The following is a 23104-nucleotide window of genomic DNA, read 5'->3' on the forward strand; positions in this document are numbered from 1 at the left end:
TTACGAAATATGTGCATTGAGATAGGAAATTATTCACAAGGTTGGGAGGAATTAGTTCTGTCCGCACACCTGCCCCCTGCTCTGTCCAGGCAAGAGGGTGAGCCAGGCCTGGTCTTTGCTTATTTATTACCTCTGGTTTCCCCTCGTTTCCTAGCACTCACCGCGAGTGTCTCTTCTGTTTTATTTCTTGCTGCAAATTCTGGACTTTGTTCACACATCCCTCTGAGCTTGGTTAATGCAGTGAGCACATAAGAAATGACCCCTTTCTGATGTTCCAGTGGTAAGGATCAATCCCAGAGGCACAGCTCCTGGGGCGTGAGAGTCCTGACTAGCCGGTGTGCCAATGATCCTGGAGAGAGATGTTGGCGGCAATGGAGTTGTCTAGAGCTGCCTGGAGGGCATGTGAGTTGAATAGCTGGCAGCATTTCCAGAGAGGGGGGTGTGCAGGAGGAGCTGATTGGACAATAGAGAGGGCATGCATTTGTTCTGGTTCGGATATGGAGCTTGTGGGTCTGGAGAGACTTGGAGTGGAAATGAAAGAGGAAGCCAGGGGACAGATCTGGGCTGGAGTTATAAATTAAGAGGCGTTGATCCTACTGGCCACCGTGGCATTGGGCATGAGAAGAGCAGAGGCCCAGGCCCATGTCCAGCAGAATCCCAACATTTAGGGCAGATGGAGGAGGAGAGTCAGACCCTCAAACTCAGGAGGTGGGATGAGACCAGATGTGGTATCCTATTACAAGTTCAGCGTGTTGATGTTTCAGATAACTGAAAATGATGGTGACTGTATAGTGCTCATGACTTTTACATGCTTGGAGGTCACTGGCCACCATTGTGAAAGCTGCGTTGGGTGATTTGCTCATCATCCAACAGGGATGCTGCTGCCTCCACCCTGCCTGAACTTGGGGTTAAAAGATGATCCAGAAATCCCACTTCTAGATATATATCCAAAGGAAATATAATCAGTATTTTGAGAGATATCTGCACGCCCAAGTTCATTGTAGCATTATTCACAATAGCTAATGTGTAAACAACCTAAATGTCCGTTGATGGATGAATGATTAAAGAAAATGTGATATATTGGGGCTCCTGGGTGGCTCAGTTGGTTAAGCATCTGCCTTCAGCTCAGGTCATGATCCCAGGGTCCTGGGATTGGGTCCCTCAGCAGGGAGTCTGCCTCTTCCTCTGCAGAACCCGCCCCCCCGTCCCCCGCTCATCCGCGCATTCTCTCTCTCCCAAAATAAATAAAATCTTTAAAAAGAAAGAAAATGTTATATATTTATAATGGAATATTATTCAGCCTTAAAATATAAGGAAATCCTGCCGTTTGTGACAACATGGATGAACCTGAAGGACATTGTGTTAAGGGAAATAAGACAGACACCAAAAAATAAGTATTGCATAAGCTCACATATATGTGGAATCTAAAAATGTCAAACTCAAAGAAACAGGCACAATTGTAATTACCAGGGACTGAGAGGTGGGGAAATGGGAAATGTTGTCAAAGGGTGCAAACTTTCAGTTACAAGATGAATAAGTTCTTGAGATCTAATATACAGCCTAATGACTGTAATTAATAATAATATTGTATACCTAAAATTTACTGAGAGTAGATCTTATGTGTTCTTACCATACACACACAAAATTAATTATGTGAGGTGTTATGATTTTGATGATTATTTCACAATGTATATATATATCAAACATCACATTGTACACCTTAAATATGTACAATTTTTAGTTGTCAATCCTACCTTGCTTGACAAAGCTGGGGAAAAAGCTAGATTATGGAATAGCATTCATTGCAGGGTCTAGGGATTCAGGAGTTCACACACGGGGGAGAGCCAGACAATAAAAAAGAAAACCAACAAGTGACCTAGATGATTTTAGCTATTGATCAAGGCCTGGGTCAACATTTGAAAAATCAATGAATGTAATTCACCATATTAACTAAGAAAAAACCCATCCAATTATTCCAGTAAATACAGAAGAAGCATTTGATAAAATCCAATCTCCTTTTTTTTAGGGACATTTAATAACAGGCTTTACTTACTCTCCAGTAGAAACTTACAAAATGTTTATGGTGATACAGCAAGATATAAAGATTATGCAAAACATTTTTTTGGATTCATAACTTTTTTATTGAGGTATAATTGACATGTTATATTAGTTTTGGGTGCAAAACTTAATGATTTGGTATTTGTGTATTTGATATTGTAGTATATACTACATTAGTACAAGTTTTCACTAACCGAAAGAAATTCAAAGATTTTGCTTTTAAGGGAGAAGCCGTGACCATGCTATTGCAGGTCTTTTGTAAAAGCAAAGTCATGTGACTCAAACTTTCGGAAAATGGGTGATACCCTTCACTTTATGCCATTTTGGTTCACCGAAGTTTTCATAGGAACGTTCTACTTCTGGAAAGCAGGGAAACCTGTACTGCAAAACGATTACCACAAGTTTAGTTAATATCTGTCACCATACATGGTAACAAATTTTTTTTGCTTTTTTTCTTCTAATATCCATTTTGTATAAAACTCTCAGCAAATTAGGAGTAGAGTTGACTCTCAACCCTAGAAAGGGCTAAGATCATATTCAATGTTGAAAGACTGAGAGCTTTCCCCCAAGATGAAGAACAAGGATTTCTGCATCTCACTATTTCTATTCAGTATTGTACTAGACATTCTAGCCAGTGCAACAAGGTGAGAAAAATAATTAAAGGTCTCTAGATTGGAAAGGAAGAAGTAAAATTTTCATTCATCATAATGACATAATATCTGCGGGGAAAATCTAACAGATTCTCTTCACCCACCCCCCAAAATACTAGAACCAAATGTGTTTAGTGAGGTTACGAGACACAAGATCAACATGCTAAAATAAATTGTATTTCTATATACTAGCCAAGAACAATTGGAAATTGTTTTGTTTTTAAAAAATAAAAGAAACTGAATTCTGTTGTGTTGCTTTGATTTTAGACATGACTGAAAAACAAAAAGTTATGCCATAGTTTTTGAAGAATTAAAATGAGGAAAATGGTGCAGATAAAATCTGCATTTTGCAGGCATTTCAGAGTTACATTATGCCTCCCGGCTGAGTGCTCAAGGTTTTATTTGGTTTTGTTTTGTTTTTTGGAGAAACTGGAAATCAGTGAATCATTTCCCCAGGAGCTAAGCCAGCCCATTCAGGCCAGGTCCTCCACCTAGAACCCTACTTGGGATAGCCTCCAGCTAAGCACGTTACCTGTGAGAAACAAACTCAAGACTAGTTGTGATATTTCTCTGCTTTCTCTTCTCTTCCTCTTATAAATGCTACATGAGCCTTTATTTGAGAAAATCAGCCAGTTGAATTGGTCTCTGCCATGCTCAAGTTGCAAGGGAATCTCAACAATCCCAAGTCAGCGTTGGAGCTATTCTCTGACTCTTCACACAGCCACTTTTTCTGACAGGTTGTAGCAATTCCTTAAACTAGTCTCTGGGTAAAAGGGGAAATGTTCTTTGAAGGTGCTGTGGACAAGTACCAAAAACATGTTTTTTTTTTTTTTAAGTTTTTATTTAAATTCCAGTCAGTTGACATACAGTGTAACATTAGTTTCAGGTGTACAATATAGTGATGCAACACTTCCGTACGTCACTCAGTGCTCATCACAGTAAGTACACTCCCTCCTTCCCATCACCTATTTCCCCCAACCCCCCATCCCTTCATCCTCCTCCGGTAACCATCAGTGTGTTCTCTATAGTTAAGTGTCTGTTTTTTGGTTTGCCTCTCTCTCTCTTTTCTCCCCCTTTGCTTATGTTTTGTTTCTTAAATTCCACATATGAGTGAAATCATATGGTATTTGTCTCTCTGACTGATTTACCAAAAAACATGTTTAAATGAAATGAACTTCTTTTGTTTACTTCTTTTTTTAAAGATTTTATTTATTTATTTGAGAGAGAGAGGGAAAGTGCATACAGTAGGGAAGGGGCAGAGGGAGAGGGAAAGAGAGTCTCAAGCAGACTCAGTGCTGAGTGTGGAGCCCAATGGTGGGGGGGTGCTCAATACCATCACCCCGAGATCAGGACCTGAGCTGAAACCAAGAGTCCAATGCTTAACCAACTGCACCACCCAGATGCCCCTGGTTTAGTTCTTTTTTTCCCCAAGATTTTATTTATTTATTTGACACAGAGAGAGAGAGAGAGCACAAGTAGGCAGAGTGGTAGACAGAGGGAGAGGGAGAAGCAGACTCCCCATGCTGAGCAGAGAGCCCGATGCGGGGATTGATCCCAAGACCCTGGGATCATGACCTGAGCTGAAGGCAGTTGCTTAACCGACTGCACCACGCAGATGCCCATGGTTTAGTTCTTAAGGGCTAATCTTCCCCAACCCCTTGGCCTATTGCTCTTTGTTTAAAATCTCATAAAAGTAGGGGGAAAGACCTCAATGTGAGACAGGAATCCATCAAAATCCTAGAGGAGAACACGGGTAGCAATCTCTATGACCTTGGCCGCAGCAACTTCTTGCAAGACACGTCTCTAAAGGCAATGGAAACAAAAGCAAAAATGAACTATCGGTATTTCATCAAGATAAAAGCTTTTGCACACCAAAGGAAACAGTCAACAAAACTAAACAGCAACCCACGGAATGGGAGACAATATTTACAAATGACATTACAGATAAAGGGCTGGTATCCAAGATCTATAAAGAACTTCTCAAACTCAACACCCCAAAAATAAGTAATCAAGTCAAAAAATGGGCAGAAGACATGAACAGACACTTCTCCAAAGAAGACACCCAAACGGCCAATAGACACATGAAAAAATGTGCCACATTACTTGCCATCAGGGAAATACAAATCAAAACCACCTTACAGCAGTTAGAATGGATAAAGTTAACAAGACAGGAAACAACAAATGTTGGTGAGGATGCAGAGAAAGGGGAACCCTCTTACACTGTTGGTGGGAATGCAAGCTGGTACAGCCACTCCGGAGAACAGGATGGAGTTTCTTAAAGAAGTTAAATATAGAGCTATACTATGAACCAATGGGTATTTACCCCAAAGACACAGATGTAGTGAAAAGAAGGGGCACGTGCACCCCAATGTTCATAGCAGCAATGTCCACAACAGCAAAACTGTGGAAGGAGCTGAGATGTCCTTCAAAAGATGAATGGATAAAGAAGAGGTGGTTCATATATTCAATGGAATATTACTCAGCCATCAGAAAGGATGACTACCTACCATTACGTCAACAGGGATGGAACTGGAGGGGAGTATGCTAAGTGAAATAAGCAGTCAGAGAAAGACAATTATCATATGGTTTCACTCATATGTAGAACATAAGAAATAGTGCAGAAGACCACAGGAGAAGGGAGGGAAAATTGAATAGGAAGAAATTGGAGAGGGAGACGAACCATGAGAGACTCTGGGCTTGGGGAAACAAACTGAGGGTTGCAGAAAGGGAGGCAGGTGGGAGGATGGGGTAACTGGGTGATGGGCATTAAGGATGGAACTTGATGTGATGAGCACTAGGTGTTACAGGCAACTGATGAATCAGTGAACACTACATCTGAAACTAACGATGTACTACTATATGTCGGCTATTTGAATTTAAAGTTAAAAAACCCACTAAAATAAATTTGTGTTGTTTTAGCCACTAAATTTGTGGTGATACACACTTTGGCTTAAAAACACACAGCTGTATACAGTTATAAGAATCACGGGACAATCTTTACATTAAGAAATTAAGAGGGAGAGGGGCGCCTGGGTGGCTCAGTTGGTTAAGCGAGCCTTCAGCTCGGGTCCTGGAGTCCTAGGATCGTGGCAGAGGAGTCCTAGAATTGAGACCCCCATCAGGCTCCCCAGGGAGCGGAGAGTCTGCTTCTCCCTCTGACCTTCCCCTATCTTGTGCTCTCTCTCACTCACTCTCTCTCTCTCTCAAATAAATAAATAAAATATTAAAAAAGAAAAAAAGAAAGAAACTAAGCAGGAGAAAATAAATCTACTAGGATGGTGCAGTAATCCCAGTGTCCTCTACTCTAGCACTGGCTACCCACCCGTCTTCAGATCTCCCATTAAAAGTCAAGGCCCCAGGGACGGAATCCAAGCTACTTTCATGAATTTAGACCCAGCCATTTAAATGAGGTTTGGGACGATTTAATGACATACAATCTAAGTTTAAAAAGCATGTTTCAAATCTGTATCTACAGCAGGTAGACATACTGGTGCAGGGGGAAATTAACGGAAAAAAAAACTGGAGGTTAATTCACCAAATATTGATAGTTATCTCTGAGTTGTGGGTTTTCCGTTGAATATTTTTCTATTTTTTCCCTGGATATGCTGTTTTTTTTTTCCTCTCTCTTTAATGGGTTTTTATAATAGGGAGGGAAGGGAAGATTCCCTGTATGGTATTCAATCAAGAGTGTTTTTTGTCGAGATCCGATATCTCCAGCTGGAACACTTGTTTAAAAGGATGGAAACCTCAGGCAGCAGAATTGCACGGGTGGAGGCCTCTGAGATCACGATTGCCAGAATAATTAATTAATTAATTAATTAATTTTTAAAATGAACGTTATAGATTTTTTTGAAAAATTGAGAGGGGGTGCATGCAAGGTTTCCCTCTCCTTTATTTAATTTCTAGAAATAATACACACGGTTTAATTTAAAAAACAAAAAAACAAAAAACGCGTGAGATTATAGAAGACCTCCTCTACGTTCACGCCCATTCCCCAAAGTGAAAGGTGGGAATTGCTTGTTGAGAGTTTCCCAAAACCAAGGCATAGGGTGTGCGCTTCGCGAATCCTTCTCTGTCAGCGCGCTGGTGGAGCCCAGTGGCTCTGGTCAAACTAATCTTGCTGGTCGGGATATAGTTCTGCTATAACCTATAGATTCTTCCCAACGCTTTCTTTTCCTGAAGACCCTTGGAAAGTTATTAGCAGTGAAAGAAGACACCCCAAGCCTACTTGCAGTTGGGTAGTGTGCCTGAATGGTCTAAGGCGCTGGATTAAGGCTCTAGTTTCGCCGGCGACATGGGTTCAAATCCCACCGCTGCTAGCCTCTTAGCGCTTTTGTGCGTTATTTTGCTATGGATCACAAATAGCGGAACGAAGCGGGATTGGACACTCTGTTTCCAGCGTCTGGAACTCCGTTTTACCAGAGGGCGGCTGCTGAATGGTTGGGCTCTGTGCCTTCTGTGCGCTCGTGTCTAGAGAGCAAGTGGGTTGGGATTTAGAGGCGTCCGTGGCAGAGGTGGAAAACCGGCGGTGTACGTACCCTTTCCTAAATCCCTGGAAGAGCGTCCACGTTTGTAACCAGGCAGGGGATGGCTGATGTCCTGAACTGAGGCCCGGTTTGTCCCACAGTGTCTCCAAATGTACACCAGTGTTAATTAATTTCAAATAGTACTTGATGGTGGATGGCTCATAGTCTCCAAATGTTAAACCATAGGAAGGAAAAAACGTAAAGCTGTACCTTGTTTCCGCCCGGTTTCGAACCGGGGACCTTTCGCGTGTTAGGCGAACGTGATAACCACTACACTACGGAAACCTGCTAGCAGTAGGTTCCCTGTAATACTCTTAATTGTTAAGAAAGCCTTCCGTTGGTACAGTGGATCCGAAGTTCTAGGGCTGAGAAAAGATGACACCATGTCCTAGATTGGCAGAAAACCGCAAGCGGCTCTGCACCCAGTCTTTCATCGGTGACCCTCGGTTCCGGGGCGACTTACTCCTCTACCTACTCTTCTTCCCTAGCCCCAGGCCACTCGGAACTCTTGGGTATGCCATCTGCCCGTTCAAGATCCAAACTGTCCCAGAAAAAACGTAGCTAAAAAGTATGTAAAAATGAAAAAGTGGGCTCGTCCGGGATTTGAACCCGGGACCTCTCGCACCCAAAGCGAGAATCATACCCCTAGACCAACGAGCCGCCTCACAATCCAGCCTTTGGTTCGGTCCGTAATTTAAGGCGATTTGGAGTAGTTTTACCGCCACAGGAACTTTTATTTTTGACATATTGGAATTATTCCCTGGACTTCAGTGTCCCGCGCCCAACCTTATCCCTGCTCCGCAGTCTCCGCATCCGCCGTTAACCTCATCCGTAGGCAGCTCGCCCAGCGAAAACGCTCCGTATCCCTTGGTCCCTCTGTGATCTGGGAGAGCCTCACTGCTAGCGCGCCTCGGACAGCAAGCAGGGCCACCCTTCCGCTTTGGGGACTGGGAGTCCCTGCCCAAGAGAGCTCAATTAAGGCCCAAGTCTGGAGGCCCGGGGTCTGGGCGCAGAGTCCAGGAGGAGCCGGAGGGCTCCTGGAAAGAAAAGAGAGCGGGGTTTGGAGGGGTCGCGGGACCGACTGTGTCTTGAGCCGCGACAGGCGAAATGAAACCGGAGTGGTGCCTTCGGGTGGGGCGCCTGGTAAAAGGACGAGGGTTTTTCTTTATTTTTTTAATGAAAATATGAAAAGCAACACATAACTGTTTGCAACGCTATTTGCAAAAGCTTCAGAAAATGTGGGGAAGTGTAAGGCAGAAACGAGATGACTGGCTGCGGTGGCTGGGGGCACAGCTCGGGAGGCTCGCACCAGAGCGCGCGCACACTCGCCGCGCAGGCTGGGTGCCCCCGCTCTCCGCCCTCGAAGCGTTCTCCTGGGATTGCCGGGAGCAACCACGACTCCCGCCGAACCAGGCGGGGCTGTGTGGGCGCTCTCCTCCCTCGTCTTGGGCCTGCTTTCCCCCAAAGGGCTTTAATTGCACTGGGATATTCTGTAGTAAAAACCAAAAACCAAACAAAAAACAGTGATTCTGATTCCCTGCTGTAAAATTCACGAAAATCCACTCAGAGCTGGCCCAAAAACTCCCAGAAAAATTCCCTACACAGTTGACTGTTACAAAACAGAGGGGGAGACGAATGGTGGCTAACCCACTTCAAGGAAAAAAAGTGCTATTTTTTCCACTGCCACTCCACAATCTTGCTCAGCCCTCTGCGTTGACCGCTCCACTCGCTGCTCCTCTCGACCTTTGGAAAACAAGATGCTAACCGGTCTCTTCCTCAACCGGCATTGTCCTCGCCTCCTTTCGCACGCACAAAGTGTTGGATGGACTCTGACCTAGGCCACCGTGTGTCCTCGCGCTCCTGATTACTACCGCCTCCGTGTTGTAAGCATTTGCTTCTCTTCTTTATGGAATTATATAAGAAAAGTGAGAACAGACGTCCACAGTTAGTAACACCTGCCCCTAAAGCTTATAACTGCCACATTTGCTTCCGTTTTTTTTAACCATTTCGTTTTTCTGTTAAACAATAAAAGCACACAATTAATATATGCTAACCTTCTGACTTTGATTTATTATTTATGCTGTTCAAGGAAGTCAAGTATACAAAATGAAATTAAATCCCCAGAGAACAATGGGGGCCCTGCCTGATAGGCAGAGGCAGGCTCGCGGGGGGGGGGGGGGTTGGGGGCACCCTCCAGCCACCGCCTTTGCCGGCACGGCCCGACCCGACCAGGAGGCCTTGGCTCAGGCAGAGGCGCGACCCTGCCCCGCCGCGCCATCCCAGCCCCCTGGAGCCCTCTCTCCAGTCAAAGGGGACCTTCAGAAAGGTCCCCGCGCTGACTCCTGGCAGCGCTCTAGCGCCGTTTGGATTTCGAAAACAACCCGGGCTCGGTGCACCAAACTGGAGAAAACCACTCGCGAAACCCTGGGGAGACGCCGGAGAAGAGATGAATGGAGTAGTTGGGGAGAGTGTTGAATGGGGGCCACAGGCCTTCGCACCCGCCCGCTCCCATCCAAACAGCCAAGACCGCATTAAGACCCGAACGGACACGCCCCGGATAGGCCAGGAGCGCACCTGCACCTTCCGGCACCTGCGCGTCCCGCACTCCCAGGATTCATCGACCCCTATGTGCCTGCCCTACTGGAAGACCACCTCACTACAGAACCTAGATTGTGGGGACCAACGACGAGCTAAGCGGGGGCTTAAACCTAGTCCCCCTCCCGACTAAAACAGATTCCCAGGATGCGTTGTGGGGAGGTGGGCGTAGACAGGTGGTCCCCACTAAACGAAGAAGACAGAGGAGATGAGGACTCGGCCCTGGCCTGAGTGGGGTGAGAAGAGGGGAACGTTAAGATCTGCCACAGACTTGCTAAGAGCACGCTAAGAATGCGAGGGACCGCTCTGGAGAAGTTGCGCGGAGCCAGCGGAGCCTGTGATCGCAAGGCCACAGACGCAGAGGGTTTTGCAGTTGGCGGGCATCTAAGGAACCAAGAACAGTTGCACCTAGGACCTGGCCTTCCAGAAGGGCGGAAATTCGGGTTGGCTCACGCATCTTCCGCTTTTCCACCTTTCAGGAAGGGGGTGAAAAAAACAGAGGAAGGCCCCAGCGAGATTTGAACTCGCGACCCCTGGTTTACAAGACCAGTGCTCTAACCCCTGAGCTATGGAGCCAACCACACCTACTCCTTATGCGCAAGAACAGTTGACACCGCCACCGTCCGCCGCGCAGCCGCAAAGAGCCACAGGGAGGAGCTAAGCAATGAGAGGCGGGCCGGAGCCTTTCGGCCGAAGAGGACATAATCTCGCCGCCGCTGTCTCACCAGCGACGTTAGTAAGTGTCAGTGCCGGCAGGCCAGGCCGCAAATCCTGAGAGAAAGCCCCGCAGAGAGACGGCAGACGGTGCGCTCCGCCGGGCTGTGAGGGATAGGGCGAGGGCGTGACGCTACGCAGGCAGGGGCGGGGCCTTCGGTGGGCGGAGCTTAGGAGGGCCCGGGTCTTCCGGGGGCTTAGGGGTCAGGGGCAAAGACCCGTTCGTTGGCTAGAGATGTCGAAGGCTTTTTGTGTCTGAGAATGAGGATCCGAGGTCAGGGCTGCGAGGGAGGAGTTAGGGGAAGGGTGTCAATAGACCTGTCCTGAAGGAATCCAGGTACAGGCTGGTAAGGTGGGCTGTCAGTGGGCAGTAAGAGATCTGGGGGGAGGGGCGGAGAGAAGGTGTTGGAGAAATCAGAAGGTCGAGGCGTGAGGAGGTGCTGGGCAGAGAAGGACTGGGTCAGGGCTGGGGGTCCCTAGCCCCTGCTGCACCTTTAGGCAGGTTAGGAAAAGGCAAACCTTGGGGCTCACCTTAACTCTTGTGGAACTGGTTCCCTAAGAGCCCCTAAAAGCCCAGGGGATACGGGGCTTGGAGAGGGTGGGAGCCCAGGTGAGGGACAGGAGCCCTACCCTGCAACGATGAGAAACTGGCGGGCTGTCCAAGATATGGAAGTTGCCCAGTGCCCATCATTGACGAATGGATAAAGAAGTGGTATATATACACAATGGAATGCTATTCAGCCATAAAAAAGAATGAACTCTTGCCATTTGCAAGGACCAGATGGAGCTAGAGAGTATAATGCTAAAGGACATAAGTGAGAAAGATAAATACCATATGATTTCACTCATGCGGAATTTAAGAAACAAAACAAATGAGCAAAGGGGAAAAAATGAAAGAGAGACAAATCAAGAAACAGACTCTGAACTATAGAGAACAAACTGATGGTTATCAGAGGCGAGGGGGTGGGAAGAGGAGTTAAATAGGGGATGGGGATTAAGGAGTATACCTGTCATGATGAGCACAGGGTGATGTACAGAAATGTTGAATTACTATATTGTACACCTGAAACTAATAAAACACTGTATGCTAACTAACTGGAATTAAAATAAAGCCTTAGATAAAACTTAAAAAAAGAAAGTGGTGGACCTTGACCTGGTGACCCAACCTGCCCCATGGTCCCTGCAAGACCAGGTGACTTGGGCTGGTGGGTACCCTCCAGTCTGCATGCTGAGGGGCCATGTGAGGGTCTGTTGTCAGGGAAATGGCTCATGCAACTCAAGGATCTGGGACTCATGGGTGGGATCAGAAGGAACCAAGTTAAGCCAGTCATTGCTTTCAGAGACCCAAACATCTCACAGATCTTAGGATGCCCAAAGTATGGGAGAGAAAAATGCACACAGTCACACATACTCTCACACCAGCATTGTGACATCCAAAGTCACTATACTGTCCTAGTGACCAAAAGAGAACATTTCTTACCCTCAGTGTGTGATTGTTACTATAACTGTTGTGATATTTCTTCAGATACACAGATGTCTATGTAGTTAATCTGCAAACACACATACTCTGGTAGGCACACAATCACATTCACAACATAAAAGCTGAAAATATACACACAGACAGCCACCCCTGCAGTCCCCAGACCTGGCCCTATGGGCACCTCCACCAGACACCCCCCTTCTGTGACCTGTAATATGTGTTGCAGTCCTTCAGCACAGTTGTTACGTGACTTTAACTGTGATACTCAGTCCAAAACCCATACAAGCCCAGATACCATTAGGGCTTGATGATAACATTAGCCAATTTAATTAGCAAGTGAATGTTAAAAATGGGTTTTCCTTGTGGAAATTAGTGGTATTCAAATACATGCATTGGCTACAATGTTCTAAAGCTACTCTCTGTGTGTGAACACCACATAGGATTCACCCTCTGGAATGATACAATGATACTGTATGCTGGACTCCTTTTTTTTAAAGATTTATTTATTTATTGGGGGGAGAGAGAGAACATGAGCTGGTGGCGGGGGGCGGGGGGAGTTGTGTAGATGGAGAGGGAGAGAAAGAATCTTAAACAGGCTCCCTGCCCACCACAGAGCCCCACAAGGGGCTCGATCTCACCACTGGAGATCATGACCTGAGCTGAAATCAAGAGCCAGAGGCTTAACTGACTAAGCCACCTCTGTAGGCTGGACTCTTATATGATCCTAGCCCCAGCCCATAAGCCACTGGATTCTGATTACCTGGTGCTATGTCCACTGGGTCTGCCTCTAGAACAGTATCATGCCTGCCCTGTAAGACCCTTGTATGCAAAGTGTGCTTGAAGCATCTCAGGGATAGAGCACAGAAACTCCATGACACTTGCAGACCAGACTATTCAATTGTCACTGCCCCTACATGCCAACATACCTGTCTAAACCTCTGCAGGACAGAAGACGTCTGAGACTGGCTTTCATCTAGCCAGGTAGCCAGGTAGTGGGGGAGGAAACCTATGGCCCTGACCTAAATATGGGGTAGCTAATATTTAGCAACAAATAAAAAATAAGGTATTACCAAATTGACCTAGGTCGATTTGCAATACCTAAGCCCTATGCACATGCTGATAAATGCCCTCTCCAAAACCCACACACACCCCTACCCCCCTCAATCTGAGATATAAACACATGTGCACACATTCCTCACACACTTAAACACAATTGCTCATCCAGTCTAGCAGAAACCTTTGCTCCTACTGTGCTCTTGCACTCAGTCTGGGGGAGTCAAGAATGAGCTAAGCCACCCTAGAAATGAGGTCAGTCTATTTCCTTCTCCTCATCCCCTTTCCCTGGGGAGCATTAAGCATGGAACAGCCCAACACCCCCTCCCAGAAACCCACCCAAACAGAAGCTGGGGAACAATTAGCCAAGGGATAACACCCCACCAGGGCAAAGGCTGAGCAGACCTTGGCACCAGGCTGCTGTTGGCGTACACTTGGCAAGTTCCAGAAAGGGTATGTCAGAGGCATCCCATGTGCTGTCCCATGCTGATATTAGTTACATCCATAAAATTGTAAGTGCTGTTTTGTGTTTGAAAATTCCATAACCTTTGGTCTCCTTACTCAAGGGAGACTATGCTTTGGCATTTGGAAGGGGTTTAGGCATCTGTGAGCACACATGGCTCTCACTGTGGCCGAGAAAGTACATATCACTCTGTATCATCAGGTTGAGGGGTACTGGAAAGTAGCCATGCCCTTGGGCTTTCTGCTCATGTACAGGTCAAGAATCTCCTTCCAGTTCTGGTCCAGGCTGTTCTCTGAGCTGGGAGTACAGCGCTCCTTCCTGAGTAGAGACCTCAGGCCAGCTGGATCCAGGTGTCTGAAGGCAGAGCTGACAGCTGACAAGAAGGGAAAGCAGAAGTGATCATGAACCTGGATGTTTGGGCCTGAACCTGCTCCATGCACCGAGGACAGCACTGGGTTTGGTGTTGCTCCACAGAACCAGAGGCCCTGCTAAGCCCAGGCAGTAAACCCCAGGGATGGGAAGTACCTCTGTGGGTAGCTTGGCTGGCGTCCTCACCTACCTGCACTTCCTTACAGCTCAGGCCAGATCCACCTGCCCACAACAGGCAGAGGACTGGCCCCAGGGGTCCAAGGCATCTCCCCCTGCTCAGTTGACCGCAGAACCCTTTTCCACAATCGCCCATTCCGCTGGCTCTAATGTTGTGGCCTGCAGGAGCCCCTCTAAGGCAACCCAGGCCGAGTCGCGGGGGGGGGGGGGGGGGGGCCAAAGTAATCAGGAGGCTCCGACAGAGGGCACCACTGCTTCCCGCGGGCAGCCCCCGGACAAGGAGGAATGCCCCCTTGACTGACTCACCCTCTCTGAGAGGCCGCGGAGGGCTTTCAAGGCCAGATTCGTAAGTAGGTGCCGGTGGAGCAGACGGAGAAAAGCGGGAACACGCGCTCGTGGAAATTGACGCGGAAGGTGTAGAGGTGGCGCATGTCCTCCACGGCGTAGAAGGACACGGCGCCCACCTCCAGATCCAGGGCCACCCGCACGCGGGACAGGTGGCCACAGCTGAGGGGCGTCCGTTCGGGGCTAGTCACCGCCCAGTACTTGCCGCTGTTGAGCTGCAGCGCCCAGACGCCCTCCTCAGGGGTGAAGGGCGTGAGGCCCTTGCGGCGCACGCTCTCGCGCGCCACGCCAAAGGCCCAGCCGTCCTTGGAGCCCACTTCCACCTCCCAGTGGTGCCGCCCCGAGGAGAAGCCGCTGGACGCCAGGACCCGCGTGTTGGTATCAAAGCGGCGTGGGTTGCAGGGCAAGTCCTGGGCCCGCTGTCCAAGGCGCACGCTCTTCAGATCCAGGGAGAGGATGAGGCGGGGGTTGGCGGTGTCCGGGTCCAGGGTCAGCTCCACTGAAGGCAGACACAGGGACAGACGTCCCATGCAAGCCCCTTGCTCACCTTTCACCGGTTACTTCTCCATCACCATCCCCACACAAAGTACGTGGGAAAGTCAGATGGAATGTAAGAACCTAATTTGGATCAGATCCACAAATCCAATTTAAAAGACATGGGGGAATTTTGAACACTAGATATGAGAAGGAACCGTTACTTTTTCTAATTGTGACTATGGTTTTGTGGTTATGTGGGGTTTTTTTTAAGTCTATCTTTAGAGATAACATACTAATATTTATGGAAAGGACTTGTGATTTGCTTCCAGTGGGAAAAAGGGGGTAAGGGTGTTCAAGAAAAGTATTAGCTGAAGGTGTGTGATGAGAACATAATATGCATTATGATCGTCTTTTTACTTTTGTGTATGTTCACAATTTTCATAATAAAAACTTAAAATATGCACACTTGTCCTAAGTACTATCTTCCAGGACTGTTGTGGGCCCCGGGAATCCCACAGTTCAGTATCCCTGTCCTCCTGCAGCTTCTTTTCTCGGGGGAAGGGAGGGAGAAACGAGAAAAGATAAACACGGATGGTAAGAGGAATCAGGAGAGAAGGCTATAATCTCAACCAGACTGGCCAGGGAAGGTGAAAAGGCCTCACTGTGCAATTCAGCAAAGACCTAGAGGAAGTGAGGAAGCCAGATATGCAGCTGTCTGGAGGATGCATATACCAGGCTGAGGCCCAGCTAATGAAGTGCAGATGTCCTGAGGTACATGTGTGCTTGGTGCATCCCAAGAGCGGCAAGGAGGGCTTGTTGTGTCTGCACAGAGTAAGCCAGGGGGAGAGTGTGCAGTGAGGCCAGATCCCTAAGCCTGGAGGACCACAGTGAGGACTATGTGGAGTGAGAGAGGCTGTCCCAGGGTTCTGAGCAGAGGAAGAGCATGATCTGACTCAGCTGGTGTAGATTGTTCCAAGGTAAATTCTGACTTAGCTTTTTCAGTCACCAGCATCAGCAATATGTGCCCTCCCCTCCCCTGCCCTCCTGTGGGGTTGGATCCCATTCACCCCAGAGCTCTGCAGTAATAAGAACTACCTCCCTTTCTCTCTTTAATCTCCTCCTGCTTTCCCTGACCCCTGCACATAACCCCTGTCCCCAGCAGAGGTGTCTGTCTGGGAGTGGGGAGAGGGGAGAGAGACTCGTCCAGGTGAGTGACCCACAATTTATAGGCCTACAGGTCCCACTGAAGCCTGAGGGAGCCAGAACTGGGAGGCAAGGATGAGGAAGCAGACAGCAGAAGGCAGAGGTAGGCAGGATTCTTTACATGGCCAAATAATGGGAACTCACTATCACAACAACCATCATACCTTTCTCCTCTTTCTCGAGCTCTCCCCGAAGATCCTCTGAGGAGGAGAAAAAAAGGAGTGTATGTGTAAATAACTCAGAAGATTGTCTATCTGACAATTACAGTGATACCAAAAGATACCACCTCCTCTGACATTTATAGCCCCACTGGCTCACTCACTCCCCAGATACCCCAGAGGCTGAGAGTTGATGTACAGACTCTGGGTCAAGTGTGGGGGGTGGGGAAGGGGCAGTACCCTAGTTCTACTTCTCCAGCTTCCCCCTCTTTTGCCTGAGCTGGTCTGAGCTGAGCTCTTTTTCCTCATCCCTCTTTTTGCTAATACCCCTCTACCCTGACTGTTCCTGGGGGAATCTTTGTGCTGGGGACGTGGTGGTGGAGGGGGGAACTGTTGCTGAATGGATTTGCTACTACCATCTCCCTGCACCAATCTGGCCTTGACACACCCTAGCTCCTACTTTCTCACATAGCTTTTAGAAAGGCACATCCTTGGGACCCCAAACTACCAGAAACACACCATGCCCACCAGCACTGCATGGCCCAACCCCAAGCACAGGCCCCCTACCTTTGAACTTCTTGAGCAGCCCCTTTAAGACAAAGGTCTTGAGGGAAACATTCCAGACTTTATTCTTCATCTCAGAAGAGACTGTGGTTGGCTTGGGGCCAGGCACATTGCTGCATCTGCAAGACAAAGACCCTGAGGAAGGCCCACAAACACTGTCCTATTCCCAGTGGGCTGAGGCATTTAGGATGGCAAGGTCCTCTTGGTGGGGAGAGGTGAAGAAAGGAGAGGCTGATCTTGCACCAGAATATCTACAGCCAGGCAGGTGGACATTTGCCTTAGAAGGTACAGAGGTAAGGCAGTGTGCGAATTGGGAGATGAGAGGTCAGGGGTAAGGGGATGAAGAGAGAGAGCTCAGTGGAAAAGGAGAAGAGCCAGCTTGGAGAGGCCTAAGGAACTCTTAGGTCCACTCACCTGCTTAGGGTGTTTTTGAATTCCTGGAAAGCAAGATGAAAGAAAACCAACTCAGCATCAGGTAACTCCAGTCATCTTTGACAAAATAAAACTGGCAATAAGGTGTACCACGCCCTACCACCTGCGTGGGCCCAGATGGCAATGGCTTTCTGCTGTGCCTGATTACTGGGTGTCTCATCACCTCCCTTCCCACAGCTTTGCAAATGTTCCCTTTATTACAGAATCACCACTGGAGCCATGTGCGGGGATCCAGAGCTGTCTCTGCTCTCGACACCATCCCAGATAAGTCACAGCCCTGAGGCAATGACTGGTCACTCAGACCAGCCTCTTTTAAATGACTATGCTTGACCCATTTGTGACTTGTGAAGTTTATTTGTGGATTGTGACTATTTCCAAAGGAAACAGAGTAGAAAATGTCAAAATGCATCACATGTACTAAAGATAAGTATTATTTTCCAAGACTTTTGTCACAAGGCTTAGATACACCTTGTATATAGCTCTTTGGAACTCCTTTCTGTCTGCTAGATTGGATACTGCCCAATTCATGAATCCTTGAGTAAAGCCAATAAGATCTTTATTGTGGCTCGAGGTGAAGAAAGTTTTACATCTTTTTATGCCTTTAACCCCAGGAGAATCCGTGCAGTTTTCTCCATTCGCCTCCTGCTCAAGTATGCAATTCTAACTAAACTCACAGAATCTGACTCTGTTCTCACTTGCCATTTGTAATGCCTTAGGATAAATGATTCATACCTCTGGCCAATCCAGACTCACCTGGAGAAAGTCAAGGTCAGGCTTTCGAGTTGTCTCCTGGATCTGCCTGCTAAGCTTGGAGAGCTGGGTGATCTCACCCCCAAGCTGAGCTATGTTCTCATTCTGCTTCTGTGTCACCTCCCGGGACAGCTCCTCCAGACGGCCCAAGAGCCGGCCCTCCTGCTCCACCAGGAAGGCCCGCAGTGCCTGGAACTCTGCACCCACCTTCTCTCGCTCAGCTGCCATCTGCTTCTGTCTCAGGAGAGGAGAATTTGGAGAGGCAATGGGACATCAAGATGTAGCATTTGGGTAGTAGCCTCTGAGCCATCCCATGGGACAGAATTCCATCTACCTCACTGTTTAGGGGTCAGAGGCTCACCTACACATACCCACCACATACATCCTTTAGTTTAAATATCCCAACTCTGAGCACACAGCAGCTTCAACACATGCTGTCAAGTCCCCTGTCACAAATGTGCTCTCCCACCAACCTAGGGCAACTTCAAACTTGCCCCAGAACCACCCTGGGCTATAGCTGCCTCATTTGCAAAGTAGGAAGAATAAATTAGTGCCTCCCAGAGCCACTGTAAGGATTAAACTAGGTCACATCCACCCCACCCCAAACACATTTATTTCGAGTTAAAAACAAGACAACAGACCCAAAATGGAGTCACCCATGCTAAGTCTCACCTCAGGAAACAGAGACTTAATTACAGTTTCAGTTTTCCCAGAAATAGAATTTTAAACCAATCAGGAATCACCTGAGCAGTACTAGTTAAGTAACTGCCTGATAAACCCCTACACTCCCCAAGAGGGAAAGTAACTTTGTAATAACTAATCTGCTTTTTGGCCTAGTATAAATTCCTGGTTCCTGCTCCCTTCTGCTTATGAAATCTTTTGCCTTGTATAGCTTTTCAGAGGTTTTTTTTTTTTTTTTTTTTTTTTTGGTCAGAGAGAGAGAGGGCATGCACAAGCAGGGGGAGCGGCAGGCAAAGAAGCAGGCTGCCCAACATGGGCTCAATCCCAGGACCCTGGGATCATGACCTGAGCTGAAGGCAGGCACTTAGCCGACTGAGCCACCCAGGCATCCCTTCAGAGTTGTTTTCTACCTGCTAGATGGGATGCTGCCCAATTCATGAATCCCTGAATAAAGCCAGTAATATCTGCAAATTTTACTCAGCTAAATGTTCTCCTTCAACATTTGTCATCCCTCCAGTTTTCACTCTTCACTTTACTTCTTTTTAAAGAATGCACACACAGGGCCAGGATGGTGGGTGGTCCTCTGTTGTCACTCAAAGAGGGCCCACCTGGAGGGTGCCCCACTCACCAGGAGCTCCTTGCTCTCCTTCTCTTCAGTGGAACGAAACACCTCATAGTCCTCCAGATCCTTCTTCAGGACCTTCAGCCTGGACTCCAGGAGCTCCTGCAGGAGGGTGAGAAGGAAGACATTATGGGAAGAGGACTCTGGAAACCCCAACTTGTGCCTTCCTGGAGCCATCCAGGACAAAGAGAAGACCCTCTTCATTGATGAGGAGGAGGCAGGGTTGAAGCCATATCTGGACATGGGGATGGCTACAACCTGCACAGACGCACATAGCAGAGTAGGGGAACTGACCCGTGACTCCTAAGGCCCCAAGGTCTCATTTCCCCAAGACCATCTGTACACAATCCAAGCTGAAATGCAGGCCATGTAGGAGCCCAACCTAACCTACCTTGTCTTCCCCTCTGCTTTTCTCCTCACCATCCGAAAGCCGCCTGGGTGGGAGGGCTGGAGTGGTATAAGGAGTAAAGAAAGACGGGGGACTGTGTGCCTGAAGCCTCTGAGGACACCCCAGAAAGGAGGCAGGGAAGAGACTGCCCCAGATCCATATCTTTGACACAGCCCAAGACAGCTTTTGGTGCTCTGCTCAACCCAGGAGTCACCCACTGCCTTACCCCAACCTCTTGGGAAGGTCGTCCCACTGGGCCCCAGGACGCAAGGACGTAGCAGAGCGCCACGCCCGGGGAAAGTGCTGAGAGTGCGGGCAGAGGAAGTGTGGGTGTGACGGAGACACTGCTAGAAGCCAGGGACAGACGGAAAATCGCCAAGTCCGTGGAGGTATCGCGAAGTCGGTCCAGTAGGGAGCCCAGAGGGCAACTCGAGGTGGGTGGGAGGGTGTTATTAGTGGTGTGGCAGTGACACAGCGAGAGCCGCACTCAGTCCCAGAGCCAGTGCTGGGTAGCATGGCAAAGGAAAAAAGAGGCAGGGTCTCACCTGGGCCACCTGCCTGCCTGCCAGCCGCCTGCACTGCGTGCGCGGGAAGACAGAACCCGAGCTGGGTCCTGGGGTTCTGCACTGGGGTGGCGGGGGGAGCTCACCTTAGCTTCCTGCACAGCCTCGTCAAGCGGCAACACTGCGTGCGCGCGATGTTCGCGGGCGCGGTCGCACACCACGCAAATGGCGCGTCCGTCGTCTTGGCAGTAGAGCTTGAGCGGTTCGCCATGCTGGACGCACCCAGCCAGCGCCACCTCCATGGGCTGGCGCTCCCCTGGCGCGGCCGCAGGTAGACCGAAGCGCCGCAGCAGCGTGGCCACCGAGGCCAGCTGCCGGTTGGGCCGCAACTGGCCGGGACGCACGGGCTCTCGGCACTGTGGGCAGGGCAGCGGGCCGGGCAGCGCGCGGCACGGCGCTGGGCCTCCCACGCCGGGGCGCTCCCAGCAGCGCGCGATACAGGAGCGGCAGAAACTGTGACCGCACTCGACGGACACTGGCTCGCGGAAGAGCTCCAGGCATATAGAGCATGTGGTCTCGCCCTGCAGCTCTGCGGCCAGTGCCAGCGCCTCGGCCCCGGCGCGGGGGTCTGCCCGCGGCCCCACCGCCGCCATGCGCTCCCTCAGCGCACCTAAGTCGGGCGGTGCTGGGGAAGTCGAGGGGCTCGACAGTGCGGCTCGGAGCGGTGAGGCCGGATTCGGCCTCCGAGGACCCACGGGGAGAGGAAGGGCGGGGCTGAAGCCGGGCTGGCAGAGACTGGAGCTGAGAGCTTGCCGGGCCGGGAAACGAGAAGGGAGTGAGCGCGTTGTGGGCGGGCCAGACCTCACTACTTGATCGGATCCAAGTGCGGGCCAGCGCCACGCGCCCCCGGCTCTGGGCCGCTCAAACACTGGTTTGGTCTGCGGCCTCCTTGGTCCCCTGGCACCCCCTCTCCGTCACGCCCCCCCCCACCTCGCCCAGCCCCTCCGCAAGCTTCTCTAGGCCACCCCCAGCCTGACCCAGTCAGCCGTGGGAAACGGGCCTGGATAAGTGGGCGCACACACCCAGCTGGGTGCCACTCCACTCCTTGGCCGGGCCAAGGGCCTAGCGCCGAGGCCACAGTGTCAGGTTCCCGGAGTGCAGGTTGGTCCTGGCCCGGTGCTGAGCTAAATTTAGTGTCTGTAACATGGCTCTTGCCCCCACCCCCAAGCGTGGCTTGTATCCACTTCGGCGGCTACTTTTCCCACGGTTGTTCTGCCCCTTGTTTATTCTTTCTTTAATTTTTGGCTTTGAACAAATAATACATTTACAATACATTTTCCCACTTTAATCTCCACCAAAATAACCCAACCCTCTAATGTCCCCCCAGAACTTCCAGGAATATTTGCTTCCACCGCCATTCCTCATTCCCAAAGGGCACTCAGGACACCATCCTCCTCAGAAACCACTCTTATCAAGGTCACCAGTGACCTCAGCGATTCTAACCCAAAGGCAAAGGCTCCTTCTCAGGCTTCACCTCACTTGCCCTTTCCTCTGATGCTTCCTCCTTGCTGGTACTCTTGCCCAGCGCGTTCCAGGATGCTGTAGTCCCTGGCTCTCCTACTTTTTTCTTGGCCTCCCTTGTGCTTTCCTCCTCCTCTTCCTGCACTTGCTCAGTTCTTGGACCTCTGTCTATACTCACTCCTGATCTTTTCCACTTTCTTGGCTTGAAAGACCCTCTTGTTGCTGGTGCCACAGTACACATCCCCACCCAGTATCCCCAGCTATGCCTGGCTCCCACATCCAACTCCCAGTAGCATGTTCTACGGGATCTCACACACTCACCATATCCACAACTGTACTTCTAATCTGCCCCTCCACCTGTTCCTTCCAGAGCCTTCCCCACCCCACCCCATTTAACAGCAACCCCATCCCTCCAGGTGCTCCGGCCAAACTGGGGAGTCCTCTGTGACTCCCAAGAGGAAAGCATTTCACACACTCCACCATCAGTCCCCTGTGTGTCTTCACTCTCTCACGCCCTCCACTGCACCACCTCCAGTGATCTCAGGATCACAACAGTTCTCTCCCCTTCTGTCACACTGCCCTACCCTGGCTTCTCCACCCAGGTGTGAGAACAGTCCTGTTGACATGTTGAATCAGATCAATTTTAAGTTCTCCTCTGCTCAAACCCTCCATTGGCTCCCGCTGCTCAAAGTAAAAGTTGAAGTCTTTATAATCCTCCGAAGGCCCTACCTACCTATCCTTTGACCTCATCCCCTGCGCCCAGCCTCTCTACCCGCATCTCCTATCCCTCTTCCCTGTTGACTCCTGTCTTGCCACAGGGACCTCCATATTCCTGCAACATGCCAGCAAGAGCCTTTTTCAGGGCCTTTGAACCGGCTTTTACCTTTACTTGGACCTCTCTTTTCCCATACTTGCATGGCTTACTTCCCACCTCCTTCAAGTCTTGTTCCAAATGTCACCGTCTCAGTGAAACTTGCCAGGACAGCACAGTTTAAAATCACCTCTTACCACACTCTGTCCTTCAAGCTGTCTCTATTTTCTCTCTAACAGTTTACCTCCTCTGGAATTTGAGCTGTTAGAGGAGATGACTGTGTCAGTTTTGTTCGTGGCGGGACCCCCAGATTTCTAGAGCAGTTCTTGTTGCACAGGAAGCGATGGGAAACTTTTCTTGGATTGAACTGATTTAAACGTGGTTCAAAATTCAGATATGCAGAGTGGTTCGCACCGAAAAATGTGCCTCTCGTCTACGCTCTAATCTCCTCCCCATCCCAAGCGATCAACTTAGCAATTCAGAATTATTTTATACAAATATTATACAGTTAGCTACACTCCCCTTTTTCTTGTTTAACAAACGTAGCAGCCTGCGCACAGTCTT

General features: G+C 49.2%; 1 protein-coding gene and 3 non-coding genes across 4 annotated transcripts; all 4 read right to left on the reverse strand.

Moving 5' to 3' along the window:
- Positions 1 to 7446: 7446 nt before the first annotated feature.
- Positions 7447 to 7519, reverse strand: TRNAV-AAC (transfer RNA valine (anticodon AAC)). The gene has a single exon. It is a non-coding gene; the product is annotated as a tRNA-Val (tRNA).
- A 303-nt stretch (positions 7520 to 7822) lies between these two features.
- On the reverse strand, positions 7823 to 7894 carry TRNAP-UGG (transfer RNA proline (anticodon UGG)). Its single transcript has one exon. It is a non-coding gene; the product is annotated as a tRNA-Pro (tRNA).
- Positions 7895 to 10332: 2438 nt separating this feature from the next.
- On the reverse strand, positions 10333 to 10405 carry TRNAT-UGU (transfer RNA threonine (anticodon UGU)). Its single transcript has one exon. It is a non-coding gene; the product is annotated as a tRNA-Thr (tRNA).
- Positions 10406 to 14417: 4012 nt separating this feature from the next.
- On the reverse strand, positions 14418 to 20861 carry TRIM7 (tripartite motif containing 7). The gene is made up of 7 exons (XM_028093770.2): positions 20355 to 20861; positions 19324 to 19419; positions 18018 to 18248; positions 17247 to 17269; positions 16836 to 16951; positions 16275 to 16310; positions 14418 to 14929 (listed from the first exon to the last, which is right to left on the reverse strand). The coding sequence occupies exons 1-7, from the start codon at positions 20859 to 20861 to the stop codon at positions 14418 to 14420; spliced, it is 1521 nt and encodes a 506-aa protein (XP_027949571.1).
- Positions 20862 to 23104: the final 2243 nt, after the last annotated feature.

The sequence above is a fragment of the Eumetopias jubatus genome, unplaced genomic scaffold (genome assembly GCF_037043125.1).
Source record: "Eumetopias jubatus isolate StellerSeaLion01/CBP00866 unplaced genomic scaffold, mEumJub1_p1.0 scaffold_5, whole genome shotgun sequence".
Taxonomy (NCBI): domain Eukaryota; kingdom Metazoa; phylum Chordata; class Mammalia; order Carnivora; family Otariidae; genus Eumetopias; species Eumetopias jubatus.

What these genes read in the sequence shown, in the direction of transcription:
- TRIM7 (XM_028093770.2), bottom strand. Translation starts at nt 20,861, where the DNA reads ATGGCGGCGGTGGGGCCGCGGGCAGACCCCCGCGCCGGGGCCGAGGCG. An exon ending in CTGACCTTGACTTTCTCCAG is followed by an intron (nt 17,270 to 18,017) that starts GTGAGTCTGGAT and finishes CTTGCTTTCCAG; the next exon opens with GAATTCAAAAACACCCTAAG. An exon ending in TTCAAAAACACCCTAAGCAG is followed by an intron (nt 16,952 to 17,246) that starts GTGAGTGGACCT and finishes TTTGTCTTGCAG; the next exon opens with ATGCAGCAATGTGCCTGGCC.